Raw genomic sequence first — 13,502 nt, forward strand, 5'->3', positions numbered from 1 at the left:
AGGAGCTAAATATATAGTCATGAGTACTCCATGAGGAGCTAAATATATAGTCATGAGTACTCCATGAGGAGCTAAATATATAGTCATGAGTACTCCATGAGGAGCTAAATAGTGATATTGTGGGGCGACAGTGGCTCGGGAGGTAGAGCAGTTGTCTGGCAATCCGGAGGTTCCCGGTTCGATTCCCGCTCCTCCCTGGCAGCGCGTCGTTGTGTCCTTGAGCAAGACACTTAACCCCTAACTTCTCCGGATGAGCAGGTTGGCACCTCGCATGGTCACCTCCGCCGTCGATGTGTGAATGTGTGAGTGAACGGTTAAATGTGAGGAACAAATTGTAAAGTGCTTTGGAATAAAAAATGCTATGTAAATGCACCATTTACTTGGTTGGTAAACCCAGTTTATACTCCAGCCCTGGTTATTAACACCGAATAGCTGAGGTAGAGAGAGTAACAAACCAGGTTTATTCTGCGTAGCGCCAAAGAGTCCTCCGGTGTTGGCGGTTGTGCCGAATGCCGATGTCCCGAAGCCTCCCGCCGTCCCAAAAGTGGTGTCTGTAAAGACAGGGTCAAGTGGCATTACTCTTACGATATACAGGCGGTGGTGAGCTCGTCTGTTGTTTATTGAACTAATTATTGAAACCTAGTTACATGTAATCCGTTACTACACAAAGCTGATTATGACCCACTTACAGATGATGAGCTGTAGGCTAGGTTAATGAAGGCTAGGTTAATGAAGGCTAGGTTAATGAAGGCTAGGTTAATGAAGGCTAGGTTAATGAAGGCTAGGTTAATGAAGGCTAGGTTAATGAAGGTTAATGAAGGCTAGGTTAATGAAGGCTAGGTTAATGAAGGTTAATGAAGGCTAGGTTAATGCAGGCTAGGTTAATGAAAGCTAGGTTAATGAAAGCTAGGTTAATGAAGGCTAGGTTAATGAAGGCTAGGTTAATGAAGGCTAGGTTAATGAAGGCTAGGTTAATGAAGGCTAGGCAGGAGATGAGCTGTAGGCTGTAGGCTAGGTTAATGAAGGCTAGGTTAATGAAGGCTAGGTTAATGCAAGCTAGGTTAATGCAGGCTAGGTTAATGAAGGCTAGGTTAATGAAGGCTAGGTTAATGAAGGCTAGGTTAATGAAGGCTAGGTTAATGCAGGCTAGGTTAATGAAGGCTAGGTTAATGAAAGCTAGGCGGGAGATGGGCTATAGGCTAGTTTAATGCAGGCTAGGTTAATGAAGGCTAGGTTAATGAAGGCTAGGTTAATGAAGGCTAGGTTAATGAAGGCTAGGTTAATGAAAGCTAGGCAGGAGATGGGCTCTAGGCTAGGTTAATACAGGCTAGGTTAATGTAGGCTAGGTTAATGAAGGCTAGGTTAATGAAGGCTAGGTTAATGAAAGCTAGGCAGGAGATTTCACTTACTCTGTTGTCCAAACGTAGATGAAGTTCCAAAGCCCCCGGTAGCCGCCCCGAAGGGAGCACCAAACGACTTGTTGAACATCTTCCTGTGCTAGCAGGACTGCATACGTCTGCTCTGTGGGCGACAAAGAAGACCAAACATGGAATTTAGAAATTAACCCCAATTCCTTGTATGTACATGTCAAATTCTTCAAGGGTAGGATTTATGACAACACCGCCTCTCAGCTTTCCAATCCCACTATATTATATTAATACATTATATATAATATAATTTTTTTTTGTATCCTTCAAAATGTTACCAAAAAAATACATACAAGTGTAAAACTGATCACCAAATCAACACCAACCAAAACACGGCAGGGCTCCAGAGTCGTGACTTTGGGATGACTGCCCCCAACAGTGCGGTCACATGGGTGCAAAGCAAGGCAATTTGCCATTTCCGCAACAAAATTGTCATGTCCCACATTCTGCACAATGAGTTAGCAACTGCACCAAACTACCTATCCCTTCGTCTATTGACAAGGCTACTGCAATACAGGGCTTCATCAGCATGGGAAGACACATCGTCCTCCTGAGCGTGTGTAGCGTGTGTCACGTGGCTGCAGCACAGCAGGCTCCAAACAGGACCAGCTTTAATACAGAATGTTGCCCGCATGCAAAACAAGTACCAATTTAAACACGTTTACTACAAAATGATGGTTGGTAGTTAATTGGACCACCTGGTAGTTATGCTGTTATACTTTTAATAGTCGGTACTTCAGAGTACCGATTCACGCTAGATCTCAATTGGTGCCAAATTGAGAGCAGGGTTTATATAAATAATTTATATAAAAAAAAAAGTCCTAAACCAGTAAACTAACCAGAGCAGCTCATAGCAGAGCAGTCCTCTGGTCCTAAACCAGTAAACTAACCAGAGCAGCTCATAGCAGAGCAGACCTCTGGTCCTAAACCAGTAAACTAACCAGAGCAGCTCATAGCAGAGCAGACCTCTGGTCCTAAACCAGTAAACTAACCAGAGCAGCTCATAGCAGAGCAGACCTCTGGTCCTAAACCAGTAAACTAACCAGAGCAGCTCATAGCAGAGCAGACCTCTGGTCCTAAACCAGTAAACTAACCAGAGCAGCTCATAGCAGAGCAGACCTCTGGTCCTAAACCAGTAAACTAACCAGAGCAGCTCATAGCAGAGCAGACCTCTGGTCCTAAACCAGTAAACTAACCAGAGCAGCTCATAGCAGAGCAGACCTCTGGTCCTAAACCAGTAAACTAACCAGTAACCAGAGCAGCTCATAGCAGAGCAGACCTCTGGTCCTAAACCAGTAAACTAACCAGAGCAGCTCATAGCAGAGCAGACCTCTGGTCCTAAACCAGTAAACTAACCAGAGCAGCTCATAGCAGAGCAGACCTCTGGTCCTAAACCAGTAAACTAACCAGAGCAGCTCATAGCAGAGCAGTCCTCTGGTCCTAAACCAGTAAACTAACCAGAGCAGCTCATAGCAGAGCAGACCTCTAACTAACCAGAGCAGCTCATAGCAGAGCAGTCCTCTGGTCCTAAACCAGTAAACTAACCAGAGCAGCTCATAGCAGAGCAGACCTCTGGTCCTAAACCAGTAAACTAACCAGAGCAGCTCATAGCAGAGCAGACCTCTGGTCCTAAACCAGTAAACTAACCAGAGCAGCTCATAGCAGAGCAGTCCTCTGGTCCTAAACCAGTAAACTAACCAGAGCAGCTCATAGCAGAGCAGACCTCTGGTCCTAAACCAGTAAACTAACCAGAGCAGCTCATAGCAGAGCAGACCTCTGGTCCTAAACCAGTAAACTAACCAGAGCAGCTCATAGCAGAGCAGACCTCTGGTCCTAAACCAGTAAACTAACCAGAGCAGCTCATAGCAGAGCAGTCCTCTGGTCCTAAACCAGTAAACTAACCAGAGCAGCTCATAGCAGAGCAGACCTCTGGTCCTAAACCAGTAAACTAACCAGAGCAGCTCATAGCAGAGCAGTCCTCTGGTCCTAAACCAGTAAACTAACCAGAGCAGCTCATAGCAGAGCAGACCTCTGGTCCTAAACCAGTAAACTAACCAGAGCAGCTCATAGCAGAGCAGACCTCTGGTCCTAAACCAGTAAACTAACCAGAGCAGCTCATAGCAGAGCAGACCTCTGGTCCTAAACCAGTAAACTAACCAGAGCAGCTCATAGCAGAGCAGACCTCTGGTCCTAAACCAGTAAACTAACCAGAGCAGCTCATAGCAGAGCAGACCTCTGGTCCTAAACCAGTAAACTAACCAGAGCAGCTCATAGCAGAGCAGACCTCTGGTCCTAAACCAGTAAACTAACCAGAGCAGCTCATAGCAGAGCAGACCTCTGGTCCTAAACCAGTAAACTAACCAGAGCAGCTCATAGCAGAGCAGACCTCTGGTCCTAAACCAGTAAACTAACCAGAGCAGCTCATAGCAGAGCAGACCTCTGGTTCTAAACCAGTAAACTAACCAGAGCAGCTCATAGCAGAGCAGTCCTCTGGTCCTAAACCAGTAAACTAACCAGAGCAGCTCATAGCAGAGCAGTCCTCTGGTCCTAAACCAGTAAACTAACCAGTAACCAGAGCAGCTCATAGCAGAGCAGACCTCTGGTCCTAAACCAGTAAACTAACCAGAGCAGCTCATAGCAGAGCAGACCTCTGGTCCTAAACCAGTAAACTAACCAGAGCAGCTCATAGCAGAGCAGACCTCTGGTCCTAAACCAGTAAACTAACCAGAGCAGCTCATAGCAGAGCAGACCTCTGGTCCTAAACCAGTAAACTAACCAGAGCAGCTCATAGCAGAGCAGACCTCTGGTCCTAAACCAGTAAACTAACCAGAGCAGCTCATAGCAGAGCAGTCCTCTGGTCCTAAACCAGTAAACTAACCAGAGCAGCTCATAGCAGAGCAGACCTCTAACTAACCAGAGCAGCTCATAGCAGAGCAGTCCTCTGGTCCTAAACCAGTAAACTAACCAGAGCAGCTCATAGCAGAGCAGACCTCTGGTCCTAAACCAGTAAACTAACCAGAGCAGCTCATAGCAGAGCAGTCCTCTGGTCCTAAACCAGTAAACTAACCAGAGCAGCTCATAGCAGAGCAGACCTCTGGTCCTAAACCAGTAAACTAACCAGAGCAGCTCATAGCAGAGCAGACCTCTGGTCCTAAACCAGTAAACTAACCAGAGCAGCTCATAGCAGAGCAGTCCTCTGGTCCTAAACCAGTAAACTAACCAGAGCAGCTCATAGCAGAGCAGACCTCTGGTCCTAAACCAGTAAACTAACCAGAGCAGCTCATAGCAGAGCAGACCTCTGGTCCTAAACCAGTAAACTAACCAGAGCAGCTCATAGCAGAGCAGACCTCTGGTCCTAAACCAGTAAACTAACCAGAGCAGCTCATAGCAGAGCAGTCCTCTGGTCCTAAACCAGTAAACTAACCAGAGCAGCTCATAGCAGAGCAGACCTCTGGTCCTAAACCAGTAAACTAACCAGAGCAGCTCATAGCAGAGCAGTCCTCTGGTCCTAAACCAGTAAACTAACCAGAGCAGCTCATAGCAGAGCAGACCTCTGGTCCTAAACCAGTAAACTAACCAGAGCAGCTCATAGCAGAGCAGACCTCTGGTCCTAAACCAGTAAACTAACCAGAGCAGCTCATAGCAGAGCAGACCTCTGGTCCTAAACCAGTAAACTAACCAGAGCAGCTCATAGCAGAGCAGACCTCTGGTCCTAAACCAGTAAACTAACCAGAGCAGCTCATAGCAGAGCAGACCTCTGGTCCTAAACCAGTAAACTAACCAGAGCAGCTCATAGCAGAGCAGACCTCTGGTCCTAAACCAGTAAACTAACCAGAGCAGCTCATAGCAGAGCAGACCTCTGGTCCTAAACCAGTAAACTAACCAGAGCAGCTCATAGCAGAGCAGACCTCTGGTCCTAAACCAGTAAACTAACCAGAGCAGCTCATAGCAGAGCAGTCCTCTGGTCCTAAACCAGTAAACTAACCAGTAACCAGAGCAGCTCATAGCAGAGCAGTCCTCTGGTCCTAAACCAGTAAACTAACCAGAGCAGCTCATAGCAGAGCAGACCTCTGGTCCTAAACCAGTAAACTAACCAGAGCAGCTCATAGCAGAGCAGACCTCTGGTCCTAAACCAGTAAACTAACCAGAGCAGCTCATAGCAGAGCAGTCCTCTGGTCCTAAACCAGTAAACTAACCAGAGCAGCTCATAGCAGAGCAGACCTCTGGTCCTAAACCAGTAAACTAACCAGAGCAGCTCATAGCAGAGCAGTCCTCTGGTCCTAAACCAGTAAACTACCCAGAGCAGCTCATAGCAGAGCAGACCTCTGGTCCTAAACCAGTAAACTAACCAGAGCAGCTCATAGCAGAGCAGACCTCTGGTCCTAAACCAGTAAACTAACCAGAGCAGCTCATAGCAGAGCAGACCTCTGGTCCTAAACCAGTAAACTAACCAGTAACCAGAGCAGCTCATAGCAGAGCAGACCTCTGGTCCTAAACCAGTAAACTAACCAGAGCAGCTCATAGCAGAGCAGACCTCTGGTCCTAAACCAGTAAACTAACCAGAGCAGCTCATAGCAGAGCAGTCCTCTGGTCCTAAACCAGTAAACTAACCAGAGCAGCTCATAGCAGAGCAGACCTCTGGTCCTAAACCAGTAAACTAACCAGAGCAGCTCATAGCAGAGCAGACCTCTGGTCCTAAACCAGTAAACTAACCAGAGCAGCTCATAGCAGAGCAGACCTCTGGTCCTAAACCAGTAAACTAACCAGAGCAGCTCATAGCAGAGCAGTCCTCTGGTCCTAAACCAGTAAACTAACCAGAGCAGCTCATAGCAGAGCAGACCTCTGGTCCTAAACCAGTAAACTAACCAGAGCAGCTCATAGCAGAGCAGTCCTCTGGTCCTAAACCAGTAAACTAACCAGAGCAGCTCATAGCAGAGCAGACCTCTGGTCCTAAACCAGTAAACTAACCAGAGCAGCTCATAGCAGAGCAGTCCTCTGGTCCTAAACCAGTAAACTAACCAGAGCAGCTCATAGCAGAGCAGTCCTCTGGTCCTAAACCAGTAAACTAACCAGAGCAGCTCATAGCAGAGCAGTCCTCTGGTCCTAAACCAGTAAACTAACCAGAGCAGCTCATAGCAGAGCAGACCTCTGGTCCTAAACCAGTAAACTAACCAGTAACCAGAGCAGCTCATAGCAGAGCAGTCCTCTGGTCCTAAACCAGTAAACTAACCAGAGCAGCTCATAGCAGAGCAGACCTCTGGTCCTAAACCAGTAAACTAACCAGAGCAGCTCATAGCAGAGCAGTCCTCTGGTCCTAAACCAGTAAACTAACCAGAGCAGCTCATAGCAGAGCAGACCTCTGGTCCTAAACCAGTAAACTAACCAGAGCAGCTCATAGCAGAGCAGTCCTCTGGTCCTAAACCAGTAAACTAACCAGAGCAGCTCATAGCAGAGCAGACCTCTGGTCCTAAACCAGTAAACTAACCAGAGCAGCTCATAGCAGAGCAGACCTCTGGTCCTAAACCAGTAAACTAACCAGAGCAGCTCATAGCAGAGCAGACCTCTGGTCCTAAACCAGTAAACTAACCAGAGCAGCTCATAGCAGAGCAGTCCTCTGGTCCTAAACCAGTAAACTAACCAGAGCAGCTCATAGCAGAGCAGTCCTCTGGTCCTAAACCAGTAAACTAACCAGAGCAGCTCATAGCAGAGCAGACCTCTGGTCCTAAACCAGTAAACTAACCAGAGCAGCTCATAGCAGAGCAGTCCTCTGGTCCTAAACCAGTAAACTAACCAGAGCAGCTCATAGCAGAGCAGACCTCTGGTCCTAAACCAGTAAACTAACCAGAGCAGCTCATAGCAGAGCAGACCTCTGGTCCTAAACCAGTAAACTAACCAGAGCAGCTCATAGCAGAGCAGACCTCTGGTCCTAAACCAGTAAACTAACCAGAGCAGCTCATAGCAGAGCAGTCCTCTGGTCCTAAACCAGTAAACTAACCAGAGCAGCTCATAGCAGAGCAGTCCTCTGGTCCTAAACCAGTAAACTAACCAGAGCAGCTCATAGCAGAGCAGACCTCTGGTCCTAAACCAGTAAACTAACCAGAGCAGCTCATAGCAGAGCAGTCCTCTGGTCCTAAACCAGTAAACTAACCAGAGCAGCTCATAGCAGAGCAGACCTCTGGTCCTAAACCAGTAAACTAACCAGAGCAGCTCATAGCAGAGCAGACCTCTGGTCCTAAACCAGTAAACTAACCAGAGCAGCTCATAGCAGAGCAGACCTCTGGTCCTAAACCAGTAAACTAACCAGAGCAGCTCATAGCAGAGCAGTCCTCTGGTCCTAAACCAGTAAACTAACCAGAGCAGCTCATAGCAGAGCAGACCTCTGGTCCTAAACCAGTAAACTAACCAGAGCAGCTCATAGCAGAGCAGACCTCTGGTCCTAAACCAGTAAACTAACCAGAGCAGCTCATAGCAGAGCAGTCCTCTGGTCCTAAACCAGTAAACTAACCAGAGCAGCTCATAGCAGAGCAGACCTCTGGTCCTAAACCAGTAAACTAACCAGAGCAGCTCATAGCAGAGCAGACCTCTGGTCCTAAACCAGTAAACTAACCAGAGCAGCTCATAGCAGAGCAGACCTCTGGTCCTAAACCAGTAAACTAACCAGAGCAGCTCATAGCAGAGCAGACCTCTGGTCCTAAACCAGTAAACTAACCAGAGCAGCTCATAGCAGAGCAGTCCTCTGGTCCTAAACCAGTAAACTAACCAGAGCAGCTCATAGCAGAGCAGACCTCTGGTCCTAAACCAGTAAACTAACCAGAGCAGCTCATAGCAGAGCAGTCCTCTGGTCCTAAACCAGTAAACTAACCAGAGCAGCTCATAGCAGAGCAGTCCTCTGGTCCTAAACCAGTAAACTAACCAGTAACCAGAGCAGCTCATAGCAGACCTGTAGAGCCCTGAGATTACATGACACGTTGTCTGTGAGTTTTAGCGAGTATCCAAAACGGAAACACAATTTCAGCGTTGTCAGTAGGCAGGGACCGAAACTAGAGAGCGCCACCCGCCATTTGCGCTCAGTTTTTACGTTTGGCGCCTCCCACTGAGACGTCTGAGCGCCGTGTGGCGGGCAATCAAATAGTCATGTGAAAACCGAAAATCATGATCCAATTCTTTAGCGGAGTTCTCACTCGCTGTCTCAGCACAGACATGAAGCGCGCACCGCGCACTGCTGCTGCTACCCCCTCCCCACCCGTTTCTGTATGCCTGCATGTAAACAGAGGCTATTGCCTCCGAGTCACCATGACGTTAGTCTAGTCAGTGTGGGACCTTCGTGAGATAACGTTAGCTACCGTTACAAAATGACCCAGTCAACTATTCACTTAGTTTAATACATGAGGCATTGTGTAACGTTATCCAGCCGGCTAGCTACGGATAGCTCCAGACATCAACAAATCCTCCAACAATAGTCCAGTGCATAATACCTCCGTTGGCTAGGTAACTAGTCACTACGAAATGTCGCAGTAAACTAAATAGTTCACTGAGGCGTTGTCCCAACGCCATCCAGCAGTAGCTACAGATAGCTCCTGGCATCAATGTCTGGGCAGTGAAAGATGCTGGGTTGGACTGGGTTGGGCAGTGAAAGAAAAAAACCGAAGTATGTTGTGAAGTGTATAGATAGATAGATGTGAAATGTATAGATGTAGCAGTACTGTCTATCTGTATGTCATATGTTATGATGAATTGAAAATGGGGGACCCTGATGTAAACAAGACGAAAGTCTTTCTCTGGTCTGCATCCCCTTAACAATTGTGTGTATTGAGCCGTACTGTATTGTACCCATTCTGCAATCTGTTAATAAAGTTTTCAATCAGTCAATCAAGTTAACTTTGAACCTCGGTTGTCAAGCCACGTCAATGTTGTGTATGCATCCGAGTGTTCACTGTGCCTTTAAGACGGCACGGTGGCCTTACGACAGTGCTGTGAAGTACCTCAAGTGTTGTGGTAACGTCAGTTGGGTTGGTCTGCTGTTGTGCACTGGTTGAGCTAGCCCCTTTCGTGACTGCGATGTGCAAGCCAGGGGCTTTTGAGCATGAAATAAAATGTCTAACCTTACGTCGTAGTCCGGTGCGCAATAGACTAACATACACCTCTGTAATTTAAATGTGTCCTTGCCTTGGACTCGAGAGTTGTACTAGGGTTGGATGCAGTTCCCCGTTGCTCAGTCTGTCTGTTTTCCATCTTCTGTGTTTAACGTTATCTGTTTGCGAGTGCTTCCTTGACTGATGGCCAGTACCACAGGACTTTTATTCAACATTCTATATTTCCGCGGGTTGGCCAGTACTGCAGGAACTTTTATTAAACATTATATATGCCCGCGGGTTGGCCAGTACTGCGGGAACTTTTATTAAACATTATATATGTCCGCGGGTTGGCCAGTACTGCGGGAACTTTTATTAAACATTATATATGTCCGCGGGTTGGCCAGTACTGCGGGAACTTTTATTAAACATTATATATGTCCGCGGGTCTCGTGCAGTGCTCTCGTGGCACTGTCAACTCGCCAGACTGGCGAGTGGTCTTCATGAATCACTCGCCAAACGTAAAAAATACTCGCATTTGGCGAGTAAAGTGGCCTAATTTCCTCCCCTGCTCACACCTTAGGGTTATCGTGTGTGCACGTAAATGTATGCACACAATTATTATTCTAACATTATATTGTTATATCGTAGTGCAGTGGCAAGCAATTAAAAGAAACTGTGACAAACTATTTAAATTAAATATGAAAAATGGTTTCACCTACTCTCTCTCATGCTTAGACGTTGTGAATAGTATGCTACTATATGATTGCAATCCTTAAGTTCAATGTTGTAGGTCAGACAGGCCAAAGTATCAATTCATTTACTGGTAATTTCAAGTGTACATTTGGATGGTGGGTATGACGGGGGGGACCAATCCAATTTGAGCGTCATGGAGTTGAAATTTGCTTAAAATAACTTATTCCTGAAATTAGGGAAAATACGAAATGCATGCATGTCATAAAATTAGTAATTCTGGAGGGATATTCTTAGTGATGCACGATATATCGACCGCCGATATAATATCGGCCGATATGGCCGTTTTTTTTTACACATCGGTATCGGTCCGATATCAAGATAGGGCCGATATTAAAAAATAAATAAAATAAGTTACAAAAGTAAAGAAATTATGTGTTTTGGAAAATAGCTCTTTATTTGATTATCATAACAAAGTGTTTTCTATACAGAGATATCGACATCGGTAAATATCGGTATCGGCCAGAACAGCAATATCAATATCGGTTATCGGTATCGGCCACAATTTTCACACCGGTGCATCACTAGATATTCTAAAAAAAAAATCTCACAATTGGACATCGTCCGTAAACTAGGCAAACTTGATAACGTGCTGAAAGTGAACGGGAGGTCTGCCTTGCTTAACCCTTTCACTGCCACACGACAGAAGGTTAACCCTTTCACTGTGACAATACAGAAGGTTAACCCTTTCACTGCCACACGACAGAAGGTTAACCCTTTCACTGTGACAATACAGAAGGTTAACCCTTTCACTGGCACGCAACAGAAGTTTAACCCTTTACTATCACACAACATAAGGTTAACCCTTTCACTGTGACAACAGGAGGTTAACCCTTTACTATCACACAACAGAAGGTTAACCCTTTCACTGCCACACGACAGAAGGTTAGCCCTTTACTATCACACAACCCGGCGATGCTCCATCATTAGCATCATTAGAGCTAATGATGGAGCATCGCCAGGTTGTGTGATAGTAAAGGGCTAACCTTCTGTCGTGTGGCAGTGAAAGGGTTAACCTTCTGTTGTGTGATAGTAAAGGGTTAACCTTCTGTATCGTCACAGTGAAAGGGCTAACCTTCTGTATTGTCACAGTGAAAGGGTTAACCTCATCTCGTGTTGCAGTGAAAGGGTTAACCTTCTGTGTTGTCAAAGTGAAAGGGTTAACCTCCTCTCGTGTTGCAGTGAAAGGGTTAACCTTCTGTATTGTCACAGTGAAAGGGTTAACCTTCTGTATTGTCACAGTGAAAGGGTTAACCTTCTGTATTGTGGGTTAACCTTCTGTATTGTCACAGTGAAAGGGTTAACCTTCTGTATTGTCACAGTGAAAGGGTTAACCTTCTGTATTGTGGGTTAACCTTCTGTATTGTCACAGTTAAAGGGTTAACCTTCTGTATTGTCACAGTGAAAGGGTTAACCTTCTGTATCGTCACAGTGAAAGGGTTACCCTTCTGTATTGTCACAGTGAAAGGGTTAACCTTCTGTATTGTCACAGTGAAAGGGTTAACCTTCTGTATCGTCACAGTTAAAGGGTTACCCTTCTGTATTGTCACAGTGAAAGGGTGAACCTTCTGTATCGTCAGTGAAAGGGTTACCCCTCTGTATTGTCACAGTGAAAGGGTGAACCTTCTGTATTGTCACAGTGAAAGGGTTAACCTTCTGTATCGTCACAGTTAAAGGGTTACCCTTCTGTATTGTCACAGTGAAAGGGTGAACCTTCTGTATCGTCAGTGAAAGGGTTACCCTTCTGTATTGTCACAGTGAAAGGGTGAACCTTCTGTATCGTCAGTGAAAGGGTGAACCTTAAGTATTGTCACAGTGAAAGGGTGAACCTTAAGTATTGTCACAGTGAAAGGGTGAACCTTAAGTATCGTCACAGTGAAAGGGTTAACCTTCTGTATCGTCACAGTGAAAGGGTTAACCTTCTGTATCGTCACAGTGAAAGGGTTAACCTTCTGTATCGACACAGTGAAAGGGTTAAGTGACATCACGCCAGGTGACTCAGGTCCATGTTGAAAGCCAGGAGCAGCAGCTAGTGAACGTTGTGACACAGAAGCTTATTAAACACTGAGCTGATCCATGTTATCATCACAACTAACTGCTCCTCTGCAGCCAACTCTCTCTGTCAACAAGTGAATAAAACACCCACCGTTAGCCAGGTAGCAAACTGCTCGCATAGCATCCAGCTGCTCTGCTGAATACTGTTCTAATCACACTCTATACGAGTTATTATATGTATTAAGCCTCAAGCTGCTCTGCTGAATAATGTTCTAATCTTATCACACTCTATATTAGTATATCTTGTGTATTAAGCCTGCTAGCTAGCAGCGCTGTGGGGCTAACGCGGAAGCTAACGTTAGCTAGCAGCTCTCCCGCTAACTAACCGAGGAGCCAAACAACAAGAGCCGCTGCTCCCAGACACTCACCGTCCCGCGGGCTTGTTGTTGTCGGGGTTCTCCCGGTGCCGTGTCGGTGGAACAGGTCGGGGTTCTCGGTGCTGCTGTGTCGGTGGAACAGGTCGGGGTTCTCGGTGCTGCTGTGTCGGTGGAACAGGTCGGGGTTCTCGGCGATGCTGTGTCGGTGGTTAGGGTTCTTCAGTGTTGTTGACGCTAACGTTAGCTGCTAACCCGCGACGACACCACCATGGCGGACTCAACGAGGGAACAAGTAGAACGAGGCCGCGCCACGTCATGACGTAACGTGAGCACGTCGGCGACGCGCTGACGTGCGTACGTTACGTCATGTCGTCATGACGTCGTGTGGCCTCGTTCTTACTGATTGATTGATTGATTGATTGATTGATTGATTGATTGATTGATTGATTGAAAAGTTTATTAACAGATTGCAGAATGGGTACAGTACAGTACAGCTCAATACATACAATTGTTAAGGGGATGCAGACCAGAGAAAGACTTTCGTCTTGTTTACATCAGGGTCCCCCATTTTCAATTCATCATAACATATATATATGACATACATGACATACAGATAGACAGTACTGCTACATCTATACATTTATGACATATCAGATTTGCAAATACAGTACTGTTTGTGATACAAAAGTGTCCAGAAAAAGAGTGTATATACATTTGACGTAGAAACTGTACATTGGAGGAGGTTGGGTGGGTGGGGTGGAGTTGGGTGGGTGGGTGGGGTGCTGTACGTTGGAGGTGGGGGGGGGGGGGGGGTTGGGTAGGGGACACACACACATTTTACACTGTACACTGTACATTGGAATACTGACAAAGCCTTA

The 13,502-nt window shown here is 46.3% G+C and overlaps 1 protein-coding gene across 6 annotated transcripts in view; it reads right to left on the bottom strand.

Moving 5' to 3' along the window:
- Positions 1-12,900, bottom strand: part of nup98 (nucleoporin 98 and 96 precursor) — a 136,792-nt gene extending 123,892 nt beyond the window's left edge. For all 6 annotated transcript variants that reach the window (XM_084339471.1, XM_084339470.1, XM_084339469.1 and 3 more), the window contains exons 1-3: positions 12,676-12,900; positions 1,410-1,521; positions 456-551 (exon numbers count right to left, since the gene is read on the bottom strand). In XM_084339471.1, the coding sequence (XP_084195597.1) occupies positions 456-551; positions 1,410-1,488 (175 nt within the window). In that variant the 5' untranslated portion in view covers positions 1,489-1,521; positions 12,676-12,900. The remainder of the gene's footprint in view (positions 1-455; positions 552-1,409; positions 1,522-12,675) is intronic.
- Positions 12,901-13,502: the final 602 nt, after the last annotated feature.

The sequence above is a fragment of the Notolepis coatsorum genome, assembly GCF_963971535.1.
Source record: "Notolepis coatsorum genome assembly, contig: SCAFFOLD_150, whole genome shotgun sequence".
NCBI lineage: Eukaryota > Metazoa > Chordata > Actinopteri > Aulopiformes > Paralepididae > Notolepis > Notolepis coatsorum.